The sequence below is a fragment of the Mobula birostris genome, chromosome 1 (assembly GCF_030028105.1).
Source record: "Mobula birostris isolate sMobBir1 chromosome 1, sMobBir1.hap1, whole genome shotgun sequence".
Lineage (NCBI taxonomy): Eukaryota > Metazoa > Chordata > Chondrichthyes > Myliobatiformes > Myliobatidae > Mobula > Mobula birostris.
In genome coordinates this window covers 39318473-39341521 of record NC_092370.1, presented here as the reverse complement: position 1 = coordinate 39341521, position 23049 = coordinate 39318473, and the positions used below count along the sequence as shown (strand labels likewise).

At 41.6% G+C, this 23049-nt stretch overlaps 2 protein-coding genes across 7 annotated transcripts in view; one reads left to right on the top strand and one right to left on the bottom strand.

Annotated features, from left to right (window-relative positions):
* Window positions 1–21696, top strand: part of trim55a (tripartite motif containing 55a) — an 83680-nt gene extending 61984 nt beyond the window's left edge. For 2 of the 6 annotated variants that reach the window (XM_072255288.1, XM_072255197.1), the window contains exons 8-11: window positions 3831–4048; window positions 8226–8510; window positions 11670–11806; window positions 21222–21696. In XM_072255288.1, coding sequence (XP_072111389.1) covers window positions 3831–4048; window positions 8226–8510; window positions 11670–11806; window positions 21222–21324 — 743 coding nt within the window. In that variant the 3' untranslated portion in view covers window positions 21325–21696. Of the gene's footprint in view, window positions 1–3830; window positions 4049–8225; window positions 8511–9416; window positions 9508–11669; window positions 11807–21221 lie in introns of all 6 variants that reach the window. The other 4 variants (XM_072255467.1, XM_072255374.1, XM_072255552.1 and 1 more) reach the window with 3 other exon arrangements.
* Window positions 21697–22250: 554 nt separating this feature from the next.
* crha (corticotropin releasing hormone a) lies at window positions 22251–22748 on the bottom strand. Its single transcript, XM_072255060.1, has one exon. The coding sequence runs from the start codon at window positions 22746–22748 to the stop codon at window positions 22251–22253; it is 498 nt and encodes a 165-aa protein (XP_072111161.1).
* Window positions 22749–23049: the final 301 nt, after the last annotated feature.

The window sequence follows — 23049 nt, the reverse complement described above, 5'->3', positions numbered from 1 at the left end:
GAGATCAGCTGAACTCTTAGTTACAATTACATATTTTCTTTTAATTTTATGGCATGGCTTTTCCAGAGAGGGCTCTTTTTAGGCACAGTGAATTTTAAAATTGATTTTCAAATCCAACACAGCCAGCTAAAATGCAACCACATTTTCAATTTCTCATGCTGATCCCTTTATATTTTTTGATGGGTGAGGCGAATTAATGGTGATATTGTCTCAAATTTAATGAGGAAAGTTAAGTTACTTATGCAAGCAATGAGATGCTGGAGGGATTCAGTGGGTCTGGAGGCAAAGTGTCCTGCGTCAGATTCTCAGCCTTGAGCAGCAACTACCACTTTCCTCCCACGGACACTGGGCAGCTCACTCAGTTCCTGCAGAAAATTGTTCATTGCACGAGATTCCAGGATCTGCAGCCTCTTGTGTCTCCATTATCTTTCACAGAACATACAGCAGTACAGCTCAGTACAGGCCCTTCAGCCGTGATGTTATGTCGGCATTTTACCCCACCGCAAGATCAAACTAACCCTTTTCTCCACATAGCCCTCCATCTTTCTTTCATCATCAAGGTGCCTATCTGAGCCAGCCTTAAATCTTCCTATTGTATCTGCCTTTACCACCACCACTAGCACTTACCACTCACCATTCCTCTGACATCTCCTCCTATTCTTTCCTCCAATCACCTTAAAATTATGCCCTCTTGTACATGCCGTGCCAATCCCAGGGAAGAATTTTAGTTGTCCACTCTGTCTATGCCTTTTATCATTTTATACACCTCGATCAAGTCACCACTTGTTCACCTTCACTCCGAAGAGAAAAGCCCCAGCTTGCTCAAGCAGTCCTCAAAAGACATGCTCCCCAATCCAGGCAGCATCCTGGTAAATATCTTCTGTCCTCTTTCTAAAGCTTCCACATTCTTCCTATAATGAGACAACCAAAACTGAACACAATATTCCATTTATGGTCTAACCAGAGAGTTGTGGAGGTACAAAATTACCTTGTGAATCTTGAACTCAATCCCCCGACTAATGAAGACCAACGCACTATGTGCCTTCTTCACCACCTTATCAACTTGCATGGAAATTATGAGGGATCTATGACCATGGACCCCAAGATCACCATGATCCTCCTCTCCGCTAAGAACTCTGCCATTAAACCTGTACTCTACCTTCAGCTTTGACCTTCCAAACGGTATGACTTCACATTTGTCTAGGTTGAATTCTATCTGCCATTTTGCAGCTCAGTCCTACATTTTGTCAGTGTCCCTTTGCAACCTACAACAACCCTCCACACTATCCACAGCTCCTCCACCAGCCCCCACATCATCTGCAAACCTACTAAACCATCCTTCTATTTCCTCATCCAAGTCATTTATAAAAATCACAAAAAGCAGGGGTCCCAAAACCATTCTCCCTGTGGAACATCACCGTTCACTGACCTTCAGGCAGAATACGCTCCATCGACTACCACCCTCTGACTTCTGTGGGCAAGCAAATTCTGAATCCACGCAGCCAAGCTTCCAGGGATCACTTACCTCCTGACTTGCTGAATAAGCCTGTTAAAGAGAACCTTATCAAGCACCCTACTGAGATCCATGTACACCACATCTACTATTCTACCTTCATTACTTTATTTTGTAACTTCCTTGAAGAATTTGATCAGGCTCATGAGGCATGACAACCTGCCCCTCACAAAGTCATGTGGACTATCCCTAATCAGCCTGTGAGTCTCCAAATGCTCGTAAATCCTGTCTCTAAGAACCCTCTCCAATGTTTTGCTCAGCACTGATGTCATATTTACTGCTCTACAATTTGCAGGATTATCCTTACTACCTTTATTGAACACAGGAATAACATTTGCCACCCTCCAATCTTCTGGTACTACTCCTGTGGCCAGTGAGGGCACCAAAAATCGTCGCCAATATTCCCCGTATTCTTTTAATAATAAATACAGTGAGAGAAGTCACCAAAAGAAACTTGTCAGAAATAAGATAACAATAAGAGGTAGAAATCCAAAAAGTTAAAAAAGGAACTAGAGATCTAGGTGTCCTTGTTCATCAGTCACTGAAAGTAAGCATGCAGGTACAGCAGGCTGTGAAGGAAGCTAATGGCATGTTGGCCTTCATAACAGGGGAGTTGAGTATAGGAGCGAAGAGGTCGTTCTGCAGTCGTACAGAGCCCTGCTGAGACCAGGCATGGAGTATTGTGTGCAGTTTTGGTCTCCAAATTTGAGGAAAGACATTCTAGCTATTGAGGGAGTGCAGCACAGGTTCACGAGGTTAATTCCCGGGATGGCCAGGCTGTCATATGTTGAAAGATTGGAGCGACTGGGTTGTATATGCTGAAATTTAGAAGGATGAGAGGGGATCTGATTGAAAGATATAAGATTATTAAGGGATTGGACAAGCTAGAGGCAGGAAACATGTTCCCGATGTTGGGGGAGTCCAGAACCAGAGGCCACAGTTTAAGAATAAGGAGTAGAGAATTTAGAACAGAGTTGAGGAAAAACTTTTTCACACAGAGGGTTGTGGTTCTGTGGAATGCTCTGCCTCAGAAGGCAGTGCAGGCCAATTCTCTGGATTCTTTCAAGAAGAGTTAGATAGAGCTCTTAAAGATAGCGGAGTGAAGGGATATGGGGAGAAGGCAGGAAAAGGGTACTGATTGTGGATGATCAGCCATGATCACAGTGAATGGTGGTGCTGGCTCAAAGGGCTGAATGGCCTACTCCTGCATCTATTGTCTATTGCCTATTGTCTAAATCTAAAATGTTAAAAAAGGAACTGCTTCAAATGTATGGATCTCAGCTGACACTTAAAAATTTACATGCAGCATTATCACAGGCACAAAGCATCAGAGACCCTTTACTAATCTGTACCTTCTGGGATTGGAATTGGTTTACCATTGTCACATGTACCAAAGCACAGTGAACAACTTGTCTACATTGCTGCTCATACAGATCAAATCATTACACAGTGCAGTGCGGTTGCCAAGGTAATGCAAAACAAAGTATAACAACTGCAGAGGAAGTGCAAGTGCAGTTAGGCAATAAGGCACATTGTCATGGTAAGCTGTATTGTGATGTCATGAATCCACCTTAATGTACTGTGGAACCATTTAATAATTTTAAAACAGCAGGGTACAAACTGTCTTTCAGCTTGGAGGTATGTGCTTTCAGGTTTTGTATCTTCTGCCTAATGGAAGGGGGGTGAAAAGAGAGTGCCTGGGGCGGCTGGGGTCTTTGACTATGCTGGCTGCTTCACTGAGGCAGTGAAAAGAATGGACATAGTCGAAGGAGGGGAGGCCATTTTCCATGACATGCTGAGCTGTGTCCACAGCAACAGTATCTATGCTTTCTTGAGGTCATGGGCAAAGCAGGTGCCAGTTGTCAGTTGTCCAGTTGTCAGTTATCCAGAGAGGATGTGCTCTATGGCACATTGATAAAAATTGATGGGGGCAGATGGGGACATGACGAATCTCTTTAGCATCCTGAGGAAGTAGAGATGTTGGTAAGCTTTCTTTGCGTCCGTTGATGCTGCTTAGCCTACTGAACTCTTCCAGTGTTCTGGTTTTGTTCCAGTTTCCAGCATCTTTGTCTTTTGGTTGATTTTTTACTTATTTCTTAAGTGCTGATGTTGCTGGTGATATTAGTGTTCCTGCACCTGGCCAACGCAAATCAATGATCTCATTGAGCTCGTACCCTCCTCCCTCCCCTCTGCCCACACCCGTCTCCCAAACGTGCAACAACTTTGTGATGATACTACCGCCATTTACTGGACACTCATATATCAGAAGCTGACAGCACCAAAGGAACACTCATACATGTACACTTTAAACCCACAGTTGAAGAGGAAACTGAGGAACTGGAAGGAGAAGGGGAAGAGGCAGCAGCAGCAGAAGCTGGGGAGATTCACACTGAAGTGGAGCAGTCCCAGCAACAGGAAGAACCTGCTGAAGCTATGCCATTGCCCACGTCTCCAGCAGAGCCAGTACCCACAAGCACAGCTGCATTGGCGGCAGAAGTGGAGAATGATTCATTGCCAGCAGATGCTGTTCAGCAGGTAACCCAGACGTTCAAGCTTTGATGCTAACAATTAGTGGCAGCATTTCAGAACTTCCAGAAAATGCAGCCTCATTTTGCTGGGAAAGATTTTTTTTAGATCCTTCTAAGAGAATTATGTTAAAAGTCACAGAATTGCCATCAGGAGTGGAAAGTCCTGGTTTTATTCTCTCAAGAGACACAGTCTGAAAAGGCTAATGTTCTGGATCACCTCAAAGTCTTGCCCCCAGTCATTCATGATTGAAAAGTGAAATTGCATATAATATCAGGCTTCTTCTCAAAATTCCTTCCCTACTTGTATCACTTGCCCAGGTGGATCTATATATTGTATTTCAATTATGTGTCTGTGTTTTTAATTGGTTCATTAACAATCATGTCAAATTTTAATATAAATGTAACAGCTTTTAGTTTTAAATTTTCAAACAGAAACTGTGAATTTCAGGCCAGTGACCCTCAGCTTCTATCCATTACTTTGCCTACTTTTGTATTCCATCAAGATCAAAAAGTCTCTCCATTCCTTGCGTCTCAGCGCATAAACTGTTAGAAGTTCATACAAGCCAAATCGAGCCCATTTGGAAGGGAAAGGGAAGATAGCCAAGAAAAGGAGGAGTGGAGGAGTGGGGAGGTAATACGTGGACTGGTAGGTGATAGGTGAATTGAGAAATGTTGAGGGATGGTGGGTAAGTGGAGGATGGGGCAGATTCCAACACCTGCAGTCCATGTGTTCACTTCTACCCTCCCCTCCCCTCCCCTCACCTGGCTCTTTAACCCTCCTCACTCCACCTATCACCTACTGGCCCCTGTCTCGCACTCCTTCTCCTCATTATTATTGTTATCTTCCCTCTCCACTTTCAGCCCTGATGCAGGGCGTCAATCTGGAATACCACCAGTTCCCTTATCCCCACAGATGTTGCTCAACCCACTTGCGTTCCTCCAGCAGATTATTTTGTTGCTTCAAATTCCGGCCTCTCCAATCCCATATCTGTGCTAATCCCACTCAGATCAACAGAGCCATATGTTAGGGATCATACATGGCCTCAGTATCCCGGGGATGAGAGTACCAAATTAACTCACTAACTCACATAGGTCTTGCCTGGAAGGAGAGTGTGCCTGAGGTCTGGTTGAAACATCGCCAAAGCTATTATTCCACCTGTTTCAGATTACACTTAACAAATCTGGATTTGCCTCTCTGATGAAATTACTGCTGAAAATATGATGGATATGAATTTTTACCTGCTGCAATGGCGATACTTTGCTGGTACCATTTAAGTATTGTGTCTCTGTGTTACCATTAGTTCTATCAGTTCTGTTTGGGAGCTCAACATTACAGGAATAGAAAAGAAGTTGCTGCAGTTTTTCAATGCCAGCAGCTGCTTAAAACTAGAATTGTTTCTTGTGTGAAAGAAACTTTGGCATGGTGCATCAGAGACTTACGATAAGGCACTGACCCTCAGCTTTTCACGGTTGACTATAGAAGTGTATTAGACCCAAATAATGCTGAATGGTGAGGCCCAGTCTGGGAGTGGAGGGGGGAAAGCTTTAGAGAGGGTGCAGAGGATACTGCCTGGATTAGAGATCATGTCTTATGAGGGAAGACAGGTTGAGCAAGCTTGGACTTTTTTCTCTAGAGCAGAGGATGAGATGCAACTTGATTGAGGTGTACAAGATGATAAGAGGCATAGATTGAGTGGATAGCCAGAGGCGTTTTCCCAGGTGGAGGCGGCTAACCCAGAGAGTGGTGCATGCATGGAACACACTGCCAGAGTTAGTGGTGGAGGCAAATAAATTAGGGAAATTTAAGAAACTTGTAGATAGGCACATGGATTATGTAGGGTGAAGGGTTAGATTGTTCTTAGAGTAGGTTAAAAGATCAGCATAACACTACAGGTCACGGTTCCCAACTTTTTTAATGTCATGGACCCCTACCAATAACTGAGGAACTTCAGCATTCGGCTGAGGGACCTGTACTGTGCTGTAGAGTCCGATGTTGTATCAAACATCCAGAGCTCCAGCTAAGTCCCATGCCCCAATTTCAATAGTTCTGGAAATATAAGTATCAAACCACTATACCATGCAGAAAAATAAAAATAGCTTTAAAATTAATGAACAGATTTTACTAGACTCTGGATGTCTCAAAGTGTTTGAGAGCAAATTAAATAGCTTTGAAGTGTAGTTAATTTTATAATGTGAGAAATGCAGCCACTTTGCAGCATGCAAACACCCATATAAAGCAATGTGATAATGACCTAGCTGACTGTGATACCAGGGATACTTCCATTGCTCTGCCTAATGCTGAAGTTCCTCAGTTAATGGGAGGGGTCCATGACATAAAAAAAATGTTGGGAACCCTGACCTATATGCTGACCTTTTAACCTACTCTGAAATCAATCTAACCCTTCACCCTACATATACTGCCTTGGGATCTACTTAAGACAACAGCAAAGTCCTGAAATTAACTTTATCTAAAAGGCAACACCTTGACTGTGTGAAACTGATTCAGCATTGGAGTGTCAGCATAGATCTTTGAAAAGTCTCTTTGCTTGAACCCACAACCATCTGACTTAGAGCCTAGTGTGGGACTAATTAGGACATTGCTTATACCTTGGTCAATATAAACAGAAAGGAGCCTGACTACTTCAACAGGCCATGGTAAATGGAACTTCTCCTGAACAGTCTACTGCCTACTGTCAGCTTGGTATTAATATGTGGGTCATATTGCAGTCCTCTCACAAACATCTATGAATTGAAATGATCAAAAGCCTCATTTAATAGATAATACTTGTTTCTTTTACCTATTACCACAGTCCATCACCCTAGCAACTGCTACCAAATGCACTGGCAGCATAGCGTATGCTCTCTAAAGAGGACATAGCCCATGGCTTCAGGGAAAAATAAATCATGGATTGTGACCACAATCTCTAACTTTTCACCAACTTCAGAAGAATATTGGAGTACCAGGCCAGAAGGTGATGAATCTGTGGAATTCATTGTCTCAGATGGCTGTGTAGAATAAAGTCATTGGGAATATTTAAGGTGGAGGTTGATAGGTTCTTGATTAGTAAGGGTGTCAAAGGTTAGTAGGAGAAGGCAGGAGAACAGGGTTGAGGGGGATAATAAATCAGCTGTGATGGGATGGCAGAGCAGATCAATGGGCTGAATGGCTTAACTATGTGCCCATGTCTACGTGCTATGTCTTTGTTTTGTGGCTGCCTGCAAGAAGATGAACCTAAAGGTTGTATAGTGTATACATACTTCAATAATAAATGTACTTTGAACTTTGAGGGAGACACATAATAGTTGAGTTAGCATTCAGAAGTGAGTTTGTATGAGTATTTCCATATAAGTTACCTGTGCCTTTTTACTCCACCACTATCATTCAAAATTGGATGGATGATGATAAATCTGTTCAACCTTCAGGGAACATTTTTTTTTGATTAACACATGTCAAATATATATTTCTTTTTATGTAGCTTCAGATTTTAAGTGGTAAGGACTATTACTGCACAATAAACTCTATGGAAAATGACACGGGCAACTCAGCTGCGACACAGCTCCAAACGCCTCCTTTTAGCCAATCGAAACACACTTGATGTTTTCACCTTCAGCATTAGACAGAAGGGTGGTGGTCTTGTGGAGCCTGAGATCAGCAATGTGTGAGAACTGAATTGTTACTACAGTCTGTGCTGGTGATGGGATGGAGAGGAAAGGGACCCATTTTGTCATCATTACATTCAAAGATACCAATCTGTCATTAGCACATACCCTGGATTCAAATGAAAATAAGTTCCCCTCAGTACTCAAATCAAAAGAGCTTTGGAAAGTTATGGTTAGAATAGCTGTACTGTTCTGACCTGCTACTTTGAAGATGATGGGACTCTAGTGAATAATGATGGTTGTTAATGTTATCAAGCCATTACTTTTTTGTTATTTTGTTTCTGTTAACTTTGGAGAGTCCTCATCCTAATACACTATCAGAATTTTGGAAGACCAGCTCACTATCCACTTCACCCATGGGAAATATTAGGTTTTCTTGTTAAAACAGATCTCGCCAAGGAGCAAGAACTTAACACTGATATATCTTTAAAACAACACAGTATTGTTTTAATGTTTGTTTTATCAGTGTACAGAGATAAAATAATAGTTAGTGTCTATTTGTTTCATTGTCCTGTTTAATGAAGGCCGTCACTGAGATGACTGCATTGGAGTCTGGAACTCAGTTGCCAACAGCAGCCGCAGCAGTAACAGCAGAACCTTTGTTTTACCCTGCTTGGCATAAAGCTCGTTCATTGGACAAGATCAGCCCTAATTTGAATCCAGTGAACAAGAGTTCAGGGGATAATAGCAGTCAAATTGGGTCAAGAATTCCAGTTGAGAAAGATGTAAAGAAGCTGGAAGTAAATCGCAGTTCATCTGCACAGGAAAAGGACACTAATGAAGCTAGTTCAGCTGCTGCTCAATCACAGGTCAGTGAGGGGTTAATTGTTTGCACAATAAGTTCTGCACATGTTGTGGGGCAGTTTTAACATAATGTACCTTACTGTCATACTCATTCATGTATCTAAATAAGATTCGTGCATCAAGAAGTAGACTGCAGTTGTGTCTTTTTAACAAGAGGGAATTCGTTAGTGTTTCCCAAAGGCTCAAAGGACAACCTCAACACAGTGTGGCACTGAGCAATCCAAAAAAGGAAGTCCTCTGGTTGACCTTCTGTTTTGTCCTGAATTAGCTCATGTCATTCAGGTTGCAGTACTGGGAAGTCTAGAGGCCAGCTGCTGTTGCTGGTCCTGGAACCCACCTACTGACTCGGTCTAAAACATGCCCAGTGGGGGCCAAGGCCAGATTGGGCTTTGACAGACCTCATGGATAAATAAGCTTTTGAAAATGAAGCCCTGCCCTTTTTTGTCTCAAGCGTTGATAAGTGCAATGAACATAGATATTAAAATAATGCCGGCCAGGAACTAAGATAAAATCCAGATGATTTCCTCTAAACTCCCAAAGGGAAAAATACACTTGGGAACTGGAGGGCTTCAGATGTCCTCTTAGCAACAAGAATCACTGCTAAGAGGGAAAAGAATTGATGGGACACAGACAGAAAGTGAAATCCCCTTGCTAATCCTCCCTTAATGCGACCCAAAAGGATATCAACAAAATAAATCAGTAAGGAGAAATTCTGTTCCCCTCAAGAGAACAACTGCACTCTACTACATGAAATCTAATGTACCCGAATAAAATGCTTCTCCATGAATAACAGTGACTGCATTGTTTAGTGAATGCCTTCTCACCACCCTGCAGAGTTTTGCATTTACTAAAGTTTTTGAAGAATTAGTTATCGACAAAAGAGCAGACACAGTGTATCTTATTTCCCATAGGGTCTAGCGTTCTTCATTTCAGTTTTGGTTCTGATGATCGCACTTCGCCACCTTTGGAATCAGATTCAGTACATGATTTTTTCTTTTCTGGGTAGGAAGAATATTTTTAAATATGGTGTCTTTAAAACACAAAGTAGTTACTCACACTCTCCTCCTGCTTAAGGAAAAGTATGTCAATTGCTCTTTAATATAAATATTTAGAGTGAAATAGTTTCCTTCACCACCCAGCCTGAGGCACACTTGTTCCGCCTTTGAGATTAGGTTATCCTGGCTACTATTTTGTTATGTTCATGTTAACATTGTTCAATGTTGGCTGACCATAGACTGACAGTATATTTGTACCATAGGCTCCGAACAGCTCCTCCTTCTTATTCTTGAAGTTATGAGATGAGAAATAATTTGCACCTGTTTGGATTACAAACCCAATTCTCCAACACTTACACTTCAAGATTGATGAACAGCAACAGTAATTTCAAAAAAATGATGTCTATGTTACCATTAGCCGACAGCTGTTGCATTTTAATTTCATGCTAAACAGTTTCATTTCCATATTTGCCAATCTATGACACATTTTGAAACTTTTAAAAGTGCATCCTGATGAATAATTGGTAACGTTTAGACAATTTAGTTTCCTCGCGAATTAACCAGATTTTGCTACTGTCTTTATACCACAGTGATCATATCAATTTGCATTTGAGAGAGTGAGAAACTACTTTCATGTGGCATAAAAAGCAATCCCAGAAATTATTGAGTGAGTGGTGGATTGACGCCCTAAAGATCTTCCCTGGATGAAAAATGTTTTCTTTCTCAGGAATGAATCCTTTTACAATGAGTGTGTCATGTGAACTTCACTTGGCTTTGGAATTTTCTCACATGAGTATGAGTCGTTAATTTGTCTTAATGTTGATAAATGCCAATTTTTAAAAAGTTACATACTTAATTATAAGCTGGTCATCAGGAAAACACACTGGGCACAGAAGGGTGAAGGTTAACTGTGGTTCTACGTTCTTGCTCCTTACAATTTAAAATCTTTCTGTAGATAACCACTTTGCAACTATTTTAGAATATCCTTTCCTTTATTTTATTCCCCATCTTTAATCTCTGCTGCCTATTTTTCACTGGAGTCAAAGAGAGTAAGGAAATAAGGGTCCCATTTTATTTGCTTAAGCTGATCCAAATTCTCTTAAAACTAAATATTACTTAGTGTTGCTTTATATCACAGGTTTAGAACAAGTGTGACCCATTTTTATTTTAAATAACTTTAAAAGTAGTCGGGAGTAACAGAGACACTATTATACATTGGAAAAATGAATAAAAAGAGAGGACTGACAACCAGTTAGTTTAGACAGAGAGGTCGAACATGTTTGGCCGCTGTAATGTTAGTGATATGAAATATAATCAAATCCATACATAATATAATATAATTGAAACCATGTAGACATCAACTATATAACGTAGAATTGTAAACACAGATTTCTATAAGGAAGAACATGTTTGACCAAATTTAAGTGATTTATTGAAACAGCAAATGTATAGTGGTTGAATTTTCTAATAGCCTTTGACAGGGCATCACATAACTGACTTATGTCACTTAAAAAAGTAGACAGCAACAATACAAAACGAAAAGCTGGATATAGTATGAATGATAACCATTCATACTGGCAAACAAAGATGTGACGCTTAATGAAAATTGATACAGGAATTGTTGTTGCTCACATCTACATTATTAATTTAAACTCAGAATTTTAAATTGCAATTTAAAAGTTTACAGATAACAAAATGAAATAATAGTTAACACTGGGAAATAAATGCTTCAAATTACAAGAGATTATAAATAAATGTAAAATGGAGAGTTAGTTACAAATTAATTTTAATATAGATAAACATTGTGATGGGATAACAAGGGAATAAAGCTCTAAACTGGATAGCAGAGATATAGTTGGAATATATGATGGTACAGTGAAGCATAGAATATTAGCAACTTACTCTAATGGACACAGATAGGTGAGTGATAGGCAGAGTGTATATTGAGCAATGTATGAGGCTATTGGGACAGTTGATAAAGAAGGGCCATACACTGAACTTAATCATTTACCTTGGATGACGCAAAAGGAAGCTATCACATTGGATCCATTCAGATTCCCAGCAGAGCAATCCCATTAATCTCATTCCCTCTCTTATTCCCCATAACACTAACTTCATCTCAGTCACAATCTCTGATTCACTGAAACCAAGATTGTCTACATTTGCCAGTTAACCTACCAGCACAACTTTCAGACATGGGAGGAAACAAAAGCACCTGGGAGAAACCCGCAGAGTCGTGAAGGGACTTGGCAAACTCTGCAGGGTCATGAAGGGACTTGGCAAGCTCCACTCGGACACGATTGGAGGTCAGCATTGTAAATGGGTCACTGGAGCTGTGTGGCAGCAGCAATAGTAAATTGGATTATTGAACATCCTGCAATTCTGCATCCATGTCTCAGGTTGCACTGCTACCTTTTTTCTCGACTGTTCTCTCCTCCCTAACTTACATTGGCATTGTCCCCTATAGTCAATGAACCTCTCTCCCTACTCCCTATGGCTTGCGGTGCTGTTGCAGGATGTAAGGATGCCTGCTCTCACTGACAGTTAGTTTCAGCAGACTACAAAGACATCTGGAATGAGTCGACTAGACGAATTGTACCTGGAATAGTAGCAAATAAATGACAGTATAATGCAGCATAGAATATGAGCTTCACATCCTGAGTGACAGATGCAGATAAGTGAGTGATGCAGTAGAACATAGAACAGTTCAGTACAATACAGGCCCTTCAGCCCACAGTGATGTGCTGACCTTTTAACATACTCTACTATCAATCTAGCCTTGCCCTCCATTTTCCTTATGGCGCAGAGATCACCATTTCAAGGTGTATAAGCTGGCTAACCCAAAATGGTGAGAGCTACTTCTGACACTCGATGCTATGATGCTATGTTAAAGAATCAAATTAGTCTGCATTCAGAATGAATTCCTGCCCAACTAGAACAGAATTAGGTTAATCGACACTGTAAACCCAGCACCAATTTCCAATTGCAATCCAGATCAGTCCCTCACATTATTATAGGTAAAGGCAGGGTAAATTGGTGAAATGCACATCACAGATAAGCTGATATCTACTTCCAAACCATTTTGGCATAAGATAAAGACCAAGGAACAGAATTAAGCCACTCGGCCCATTAAGGCTGCTTTGCCATTCCCTTACATCTGATTTATTATTCCTCTTAACCTCATTCTCCTGCCTTCTCTCCGTATATTTCAAAGCCCTGATTAACCAAGAATATATTAGCCTCCACTTTAAATATACTCAATAACTTGGCCTCCACAGCCATCTGCTGCAGTGAATTCCACAGATTCACTACCCTCTGACTAAAGAAATTCCTCCTCATCTCTGTTCTAAATGGACATCTCTCTGTGCCCTCTGGCCTTAGACATGTCCACTATTGGAAACATCCTCTCCACGTCCACTTTATCTACGCCCTTCAATATTCGATAGGTTTCAGTCTGATTCCCCCAATCCTTCTAAACTCCAGACTCCAGTGAGTACAAGCCCAGAGCCATCAAACACTCCTCATAAGCTAACTTTTTCATTTCCAAAATAGTTCTCGTGAAATTCCTCTGAATTTTCTCCAATGTTAGCATGTCTTTTCTTTTTAATACTGTAATATGGTCTGACCTTTGCCATTTAAAGCCTCAGCATCACACCCTTGCTCTTATGTTCTCGTTCTCTCAAAATGAATGTTAACATTGCATTTGCCTTCCTTACAACCATCTCAACCTGCAAGTTAACCTTTAGGAAATCCTGCACAAGGACTCCCAAGTCCCTTTGCAACTCTGATTTTTGAATGTTCACCTCATTTAGAAAATGGTCTACATCTTTATTCCTTCTAAGAAAGTGCATTACCATACACTTCCCTACACTATATTCCATCTGCCGCTTTAAACCCAGCCTATTCTCCTAATCCGTCGAAGACAAGTCCTTCTGCAGACTTCCTTCTTTCTCTACCCTACCTGCCACTCTACCTGTCACAAATACGTGACTTACACCATTACTTCAATTTTTAGATTTAGTTGTTAGTTTCAATAGAGAACATACTAATAAAGAAAACCATTTTCCTTATCCATAAAGCCTTTAGGACTTTGGAATTTTTGGACATACAGCTATGATAACAATGTTTCTGACTGATTGCTTCATAAGTTGTTGTGCTTTGCTTTCTGCCATGCAATTATAACAACATCGTGAAAGAAAAACTTTGGCAAAATTGTTGGAAGGTGCATTTTATCCTTATTTTGTATAATAATGTTTTTGTCAAAGTATATTAACATTCTTTTGTATATTGAATATCAATATACAAAAGTATATTGACATTTTGTGTCAATTGCCTATCATAGGGAATATAACCAGGATGAAGGTGAAAATTTCATTTTGGCATTTCCAAATGTATCAAAATAATGAGAAATTCACAGCAACATTTTCAAGTTGATAAATCTATAACATTTTTCAAAGACTGTCCAAAATAATTATCTATCAATGAAATAATAACCTTTGTTCTGAGATATATTTTGACAGAGATTATGTTAATTACAGCAGGAATGTGTGATTTGATAACAGCATGCATAGTCACAAAAATAGAATGCAACATTAATCCAAATTGAATGACAGCTCACTAACTGTCTTTAGCATGAATACATAATTCTATGATATATGACTTTTCATCCTATTTAATGGTATTACATCCAGGTCAATACCCATTACTGTAAAAAAAAATCTACTTTCATCATAACGAGCTTAAATTTCTCTTTGTGCGTTTGTGTCCACTTTAATGGTCTAATCCAATTATTTGTCCTTACATTGCTTCTTTTTGTTTCTGCCAAACATTTGTTTCATTTGTAAGTACGTAGATTCTGCTCACAAATAATCAGACTTTTGGATAAATTAACTATTTTGCATATACGTGTCCATTGCTAAGATATAGTCATAAGGATATGCTAGAGAGAAAGCAAAAGATGGCTGAGGAAGTTTTGTCTAGGAAGGGTCTGTATTATTATGAAAAACCATGATCATCCGATTTCAGAATTGTGAGCAAATATCAAAATTAATTTCCACTTGCAAGTTACATCTTACATAATATCTTGTAATATCTTGAAAACGTTTCAGTTTCTCTTTCTATGAAAGTACCCAGAACTGAGAAGCCCCTGCTAGGGGAGAAAATAATTTCATTTTTTTTATCTGAATATTGTCTTAAAATCCTGCGCCTGATTTTCCAAGCGGCAAGGGAATAGAACATGTCAGAAAATGGTTTTGTGGATCTCTGTCGGTCTCCCCTCATTCTTCTATGCTCTGGGGGGTGGGGTCCTGGCCTGTTCGGTCTTTCCCTGTGGCTCAATTCCTGAAGACCCGGCAACATCCTAGTAAATCTCTGCACTCTTAGGGGGGCAAAAGTTTAAGGGTAACACGAGGGGGAACTTCTTTACTCAGAGAGTGGTAGTTGGGTGGAACGAGTTTCCAGTAGAAATGGTAGAGGCAGGGTCGATATTGTCATTTAAAGTAAAATTGGACAACTATATGGACAGGAAAGGAATGGAGGGTTATGGGCTGAGTGCAGGTCAGCAGGACTAGGTGAGAGTAAGCATTCGGCATGGACTAGAAGGGCCGAGATGGCCTGCTTCCGCGCTGTAATTGTTATATGGTTATATAAAATGGTATGGGAAACAAAACGGGAAATTACTGAAGCCCTAACCAAGATTTCTGCCAATTCATTAATTGCAAGTAAGGTACTAGAACGCTGAATGATACCTAACATTCTTTTATTTAAGAAAAGTGATAATCGGGTAACTACTTGCTAGTGAGCTCACATTTGTAGTAGGGAAATTATTAAAGATAATTGTCAAGACAAAATCAATGTACATTTGGAAGATAGACTGTGTAAAGATAGTCAGCAGGGTTTTGTGAGGGTGAAATCCTACCATATTGACTATGTTTTGCGTTGAATAAATTTGCATTTGGGGGTTTATCAGACCAGAAAGAGTGGGAAACAGGCCACACGAACTCCAAGTACAGCAGCCCTGAGAGCACATCACACTGATGACCAAGTTCTTGCCAGCTAATGACAGAGACTGTTGTTTTCACACAGTCAGTTTTGGTGTGACCTTGTCAATCTGCCCCAGCAAATTCTTGTTACATGACATGCCTCAGCTCCTCTGAATCAGATTCCCAGCACAGCAAGGTAGCCAGACATGGCAGTGTAGCAGATACTGGAACTGTTGGGCCAGTGTCTGAGAAAGCATGGCCTCGCTCTTCCTCTGATTGACCCTGCCTCCCACTGCCAACTCAGAATGGTCACAGATGCTGATCAATCTGCAGACTGGCCATGGATCTGAGAAGAAGCTGGTGTCATCATCTGTGTACAGTAAAGTTTTGAAGTCAGTGACTCCACTGCCTGAAAATGTTACCACTCTTATGCTCTCAACCTTCCTAATCTATTTGGCAATGGGTTCTATGCAATACACAAAAAAGACAAGAGAGTGGACAACACTGACAGGCTCCAGATGTGATAGGAAAGAGATTTGTCTCCCACCCATTGATCTGGAATGCACTATGGATATCAATCCCTCCCCAAAGTCCACTCTAGAGAGCTTGGCCATCATGTAAATGAGTAAGGTCCTGTCAAAGGCCGTCTCCTGGCCCAAGATGACCAGGCAGGTATCCACCTCTTTGTCCAACGTGTTAGCAACGCTATCAGAGATTTTCCTGCCAGGTACAGCACATCCTGATGACCACCTTTGTATGTGGTTTTATCAGGGCTAAGCATGGATCTAAAGCACCAAGGCACCCCTCCATTGGTTGGGATTGACCATGGATATAGCATCTTAGCTGTCTATGTAATATGCAAGCCAGTACACAAGCCAAAGCAGTACTTGGAGACTAATGATAAAATAAGTCAAAGTCTGCATGGTTGCTGTAAAGGGAAATCTTGCCTGACAGTTCTGTTAGAGGCTTTTGAGGAAGTTACAAGCAGGGTCGACAAGGGAAATGCAGTGGATGTCATTTACTTGGACCTGCAGAAGGCATTTGATAAGGTATTGCACATGAGGCTGCTTAAAACGATAAAATCCCATGTCATTACAGGAAAGATACTGGCATGGATAGTGGAATGGCTGACAGGCAGGAGGCAAAAAGTGGGAATAAAAGGGGCCTTTTCTGATTGGCTGCCAGTGAGTAGTGGTGTTCCTCAGAGGTCAGTATTAGGACCATCGCTTTTCACGTTGTTTGTCTAATTCCATTTAGATAATGGAATTGATGGCTTGTGGCAAAGTTTGCAGATGATACAAAGATAGGTGGAGGGGTAGGTAGTTCTGAGGAAGCAATGCGATTGCAGTAGGACTTAGACAAATTGAAAAAAATTGGAGAGAGTCCAGAGGAGGTTCACAAGGATGATTCCGGTAATGACTGGGGTTAACATATGAGGAGCGTTTGGCAGCTTTGGGCCTGTACTTACTGGAATTTAGAAGAATGTGGGGGATCCCATTGAAACCTACCAAATGTTGAAAGGACTAGAGAGAGTGGATGTGGAGAGGATGTTTCCTATGGTGGGGGTATTCAGAACTAGAGAGTGTGGCCTCAAAATTGAGGGGCAACCTTTTAGAACAGAGCTAAGGAGGAATATTTTTTAGCCAGAGAGTAGTGAATCTGTGGAATACTCTGCCACAGACTGTGGTGGAGGCCAAGTCCTTGCGTATATTTAAAGTGGAAGTTGCTAGTTTCCTGATCGGTCAGGGTATCAAAGGATATGGCGAGAAGACAGGTGTATGGGGTTGAGTGGGATCCAGGATTAGCCATGATGGAATGGTGGAGCAGACTCGATGGGCTGAATGGCCTAATTCTGCTCTTATGTGTTATGGTCTCATGGTCTTATGATATGGAAAGCAAGCTGTTGCCCATGCAGCAGGTCCCACCTTGCCAAGCAGCTGATAAATTGAAAGGAACAGCGGAGACCAATACAGTTTGGCATCAGTGTCTTTGCAGGTGTTGCCTGTCGACATTGAACTTAATGTTGAACTGCTTTAGGTACTCCAGCTCCACATTTTTCATCAGGGAGTTCATCAGGGTATAGCCACGAGGCAGTAGATATTTGAGATCAGAGTTTTCCTTCTCCTAGATGAGTTTCCAACCACAGCTGATGAACCCCATATGCCTAAGGTGATTGGACCTGCCTTTGCCCCGTCTCCTGTCAGTAGAAACTGTTCTGCTAGGCTTAGTAGTTAAGCCACACGTGAAGGCCAGGAGCTGAACTTGGTTGTCAGTGGCTACTTGAGATGCACACCACTGGAAGCATTTAATAGGTAGTGGGAGCTTATCCCCACTACCTCTCCTGGCCATGACATCCTTAATGAACCACCAATTTTCACTACGTGCTGAGGTTCTACCAGTCCTTGGGTGTTCAAGGGGATAGGTCTGTCCCCATTGCTATGCAATGTTCCTCTCAGCTGGACATCACTTTTTCTTCCAAGAAAACACCTTCGACCACAGATCAATCAGATAGCGGTCAGCACAGAGCATCCTACCTAGACTGTGGGAGAGGCACTCTATGGATACGGTGAGGTAGTACCCTAAGCACACCATCCAAATCATAGAGTTATAGACTCATAGAGCAATACAGCACTGACACAGGCCATTCGACCCATCTAGTCCATGTTGAACTGTTATTCTGCCTAGGTCCCACTGACCTGCACCTGGACCATGGCCCTTCACAGCCTGCCATCCATGTACTTATCCAAGCTTCTCATAAAAGCTGAAATTGAACCTGTATCCACCGCTTTCGCTGGCAGCTCGTTCCCCACTTGCACCGCCCTGACTGAAGATCCTCCTCATGTTCCTCTTAAACATTTCACCCTTCACCCTTAACCCATGACCTCCAGTTCTAATCTCACACAACCTCATTAGGAAAAGCCGGCTTGCATTTACCCTAATTACACCCTTCATGATTTTGTATACCACTATCAAATCTCCCCTCATTCTCCTATGTCCAGAGAATAAAGTCCTCACCTACTCAGCCTTTCCCTGTAACTCAGGTCTTCAAGTCCCAGAAACATCCTCCTAAATATTCTCTGCACTCTTTCAATCCTATTTACATCTTTCCTTAGATAGGTGACCAGAACTGCGCACAATACTCCAAATCAGGCCTCACCAATGTCTTATAAAGCTTCAACATAACATCCTAAATTCTGTACTCAGTACTGTGATTTATGAAAGCCAACATGTCAAAATACTTCTTACAACACTATCTATTTATGACAGCACTTTCAAGGAATTGTGGACTGTATATCTAGGTCCCTCAGTTCTCCCGCACCCTGTTCATTGTGTAAATCCCACCCTGGTTTGCCCTCCCAAAGTGCAACAGCTCACACTTGTTTGCATTAAATTCCATCTGCCATTTTTCAGCTCATTTTTTTCCAGCTGGCCCAGATCCCTCTGCAACCTTTGATAGCCTGTCCACTACAGCCCCAAGCTTGGTATCATCCACAAATTTCATTTGGCAGAATGCCTCATTATAAAAACTCACCAAGGAGCACCAGGACGTCACTTGGCTGGTGGTGAGAGGGGGCCATCACAATCCTTTTCTGTGCAGATAGGATTTCATCCCAGTTGCAATCTACTCTCAGAGTAGACATGTTAAGGAGGGAACAATCATCCATCTCTTAGAAGACAGTGAATTTTCTCAGAGGTGGTGGAGGAGGATGCAAGGATGATTTTGTTCATTCCCAGAGCTCCTTAACTCTGATCTATGGGCTGCCCCAGGATCACATGCAGAGACCAATATTAAGTCCTGAATCAACTGCATGTAGATGCCCTTTGGTCTGCCCAGAACTTATTGGTCTTCCAGCACATGGAATGTAAAGACCATAAGATCATAGAATATAGGTTGAGAATTAGGCTATTTGGCCCATCAGGTCTGCTCAACCATTTGATCATGGCTGATCCAATTTTCCTCTCAGCCTCAATCTCCTGCCTTCTCTCTGTATCCCTGACCAATCAAGGACTTATCAAACTCTGCCTTAAATATACGTAAAGACTTGCCCACCACTGCTGCCTGTGGCAACGAATTTGACAAATTCCTCACTCTCTACCTAAAGAAATTCCTCCTTATTTCTGTTCTAAAAGGACGCCCCTCTATTCTGAGGCTGTGTTCTCTGTTCCTAGACCCTCTCACCATAGGAAACATTCTCTCTACATCCACTCTACTGAAACATTTCAACATTCAGTAGGTTTCAATTAGGTCACCCCTCGTTCTTCTGAATTCTAGTGAATACAGGCACAGAGCCATCAAAAGGTCTTCATATGACAAGCTGTTCCATCCTGGAATCATTTTTGTGAACCTCTTTTGAACTCTCTCCAGTGTCAGCACATCCTCTCTAACATAAAGGCCCCAAAACTGCTCACAGTACTACATGTGAGGTTTTGCCAGTTATTTATAAAGCCTCTACATTACATCCTTGCTTTTATATTCTAGTCCCCTTGAAATGAACAGAAATATTGCATTTGCCCTCTTCACCACTGATTCAACATGCAAATTAACCTTTAAGGCATCCTGCACAAGGACTCCCAGGCCCCTTTGCACCTCAGATGTTGAATTTTCTCTCCAGTTAGAAAACAGGCTACCCTTTATTTTCTTCTACCAAAGTACATGACCATACAATTCCCGACACTGTATTCCATCTGCCACTTCTTTGCCCATTCTCCTAATCTGTCAAAGTCCTTCTGTAGCATCTCTACTTCCTTAAAACTACCTGCCCCTCCACCTAGCTTCGTATCACCTGCAAACTTTGCAACAAAGCCATCAATTCCATCACCCAAGTCGTTGACATATAAAGTAAAATTAAGTGGTCCGAACACCACTCGTCACCAGCAGCCAACCAGAAAAGGCTCCCTTTATTCCCACTCTTTGCCTCCTGCCTATCAATCACTGCTTTATCCATGCTAGAATCTTTTCTTTAATACCAGAGGCTCTTAATGTGTTAACAGCCTCATGTGTGACACTTTGTCAAAGGCCTTCTGAAAATACAAATACACAACATCAACCGATGCTCTTTTGTCTATCTGGCTTGTTATTTCTTCAAAGAATTTCAACAGATTTGATGCCGATTGGCACATTCCAGACTGCAGGAGAACCTGCTGAGAGATGCACTGAAGCTTGGTGCAGCCACTGAAAAGGCTCTGTGGGGAAAATTTTAAAGATTTAAAGTACTTGTCACATGTACATGGAAACACAGTGAAATGCGTCTTTTTCATCAATCACCGGCACAGTTTGAGGATGTGCTGGGGTCAGCCCCCAAATATCCTCATGCTTCCGGCGCCAACACAGCATGGCCATAATTTACTAACCCTTCGACTGGTGGAGGAAACCCACGCGGCCACACAAGAACGTGCAAACTCCTTGTAGACAGCGATGTAAATTGAACTCCTGTCGGTGTTCACCGGCGTTGTAAAACGTTGCGTTGATTACCACACTGCAATTGTATAGTGTAATTCCTCTTGTATAGTGTAATTACTTCCGCACTTGGAGGGCTGAGACCAGGTTTTGCATTGTGTGTGTGTGTGTGTGTGTGTGTGTGTGTGTGTGTGTATATACATGTATTTATATACAAGAATAAGGTCTATATTTGAAATTAATTTTTGGACCTGAAAGTACCTAATGTTCCAAGAAATCCTTTACATAAAGACGGTCTGTACATAAAACAAACTAAGCTTCTATCTATTCCTCTTCTTTCAGACTGGTTCTGAAATTTCGGCTCCAGTCCAAAGTGAAGAGCACGGCGGAAGCGAAGCAAAGGGCGACGAGACACCCCGCCACGTCTTCTCGTTCTCTTGGTTAAACTCACCGGCTAAATAGAAAACTCAAGCATACGTGATGAAGCCGGAGACGCTAACCTAGCAGTCATTATAAAAAAATAACCTAACGTTCACTCAGCATTTGAGCCTGTTGATTTCGATTTATGCTTGTGAATTTGAGGATGGGATACCTCAGATCGTCTTTTTACCAAATCCCCTCGGTTAATTTCACTGTTGACCACTGAGTTAGGGGTGGCGGGGCCGCAAAGACACGAAACAGTTTGATGGACTGAAAGGAATTTCTAGTAACGTTGCCGATCATTTCACGGCAACTGTGGTGGGCAAAACTGTTACAGTAACTTGTTTCATATTAACCTTATCTCGGACCCGCTATTGGCGAGGTGACGGGGAGAAGTAGGTAGAGGTGGGGTGGGGGGAGGGGGTTGGAGTTATGTTCAGGCGTAACGTACAAGTGCTGTCTTGTATTTCCAATTAACCTGTTCTGTGTGCCTTTACATTTTAACTACCGCGGGGCGGTCCTTCACTTTAGGCGGTTTGCGGGCTTGTCGCGTTGTCAGTTCATTCACACAACCTGTTCCCGTTGCCTTGGTAGAATACACAGGAAAGGGTTCGCGCAGCAACATGAACTTCATTCGTTTCTTTGCGTGTTTTGTGTTTTCATAGACAATTCCTTCTGGTATCCTGGAAAATGAAATGTTTTTTTTCTAACATATGCCGCCTCCGCGATAAAGCATAAAGCAAGGAGATCGTCGTCACCTTTCAGCTTTTAATAGAAATATAAAGATTAGGCATTCTCTCGCGCAGGATAAATGATAAAGTATATACTGTACGTTTATTACAGGTAACTAGAATTCGACAATAAACACCAAATTCACGCTAATATGACGGAAATGTGCAGTATATTAACGTTAGCAGCGCTATATTTGTGCGACAGACAGCAGAAGCCAGTCTATTTCCCGACTGAATCCATTACTTTCTTGTTTTCCTCTGCTTGCTTGGCCTTTTGCTGCACTCTAGCTATCGCGAGCAGTTTATTTAGAACATGCAAAGGTACATTAAGGGAAGTAAGAGGCGTGCCCCGTCTTTTTCCTCGCTCTAACATCTCATCCACTAAATCTTGGTGTCTGCCGTAAACGTCATCCAAGCCTCCATCTGTATCATGTAGGATGCGCTGGAAGTGTGCCAAGGGCATTTTGGAAGCTCCGTCGAAAGGAAAGATTTCAATTAGCTTTCGACCGAGATGTGATGGATTATCGTACGCTTTGACCCGTGGTTTAAGGTATTCCTCGTCGAAGCGAAATCCAGCTGGTGGAACTAAGTGCTGCAGGTCTGAATGTTGACCAGAACCGAGTTTAGCTGAAACGGAGTTCTGTAAGGCTCGACAGTCATCATCGGGTACGAACCCAACCAGCAGGATAGAGGTGCAAAGCCACACGGGGATCTTCATGGAAGAGAACTAGGGTTTAAGTAGACAGAAGCATACGTTACTTCTTCATATCTACGATGTGTGGAATTGTAAATAAGAATAAATAAAATATATTCTATGGAATAGGTCTTTCATTTTAAAATTATTTAAGAAGTCATTAGGTAGTCAATGGGGTTCAATTTAGGTGAAACAATCACCTCGAACATAGAATTAAATCAAAATTCTCTGCAGATTGGAAAACTGAAATAAAATAGAAACTGCCCCCTAACACTCTAAAATGAGAACTAACATAAGACGTCAAGCAAGTTATCTCAGTAATAAA

Coding starts and splice junctions, on each gene's coding strand:
- crha (XM_072255060.1), bottom strand. CDS start 22,748: ATGAAGATCCCCGTGTGGCTTTGCACCTCTATCCTGCTGGTTGGGTTC.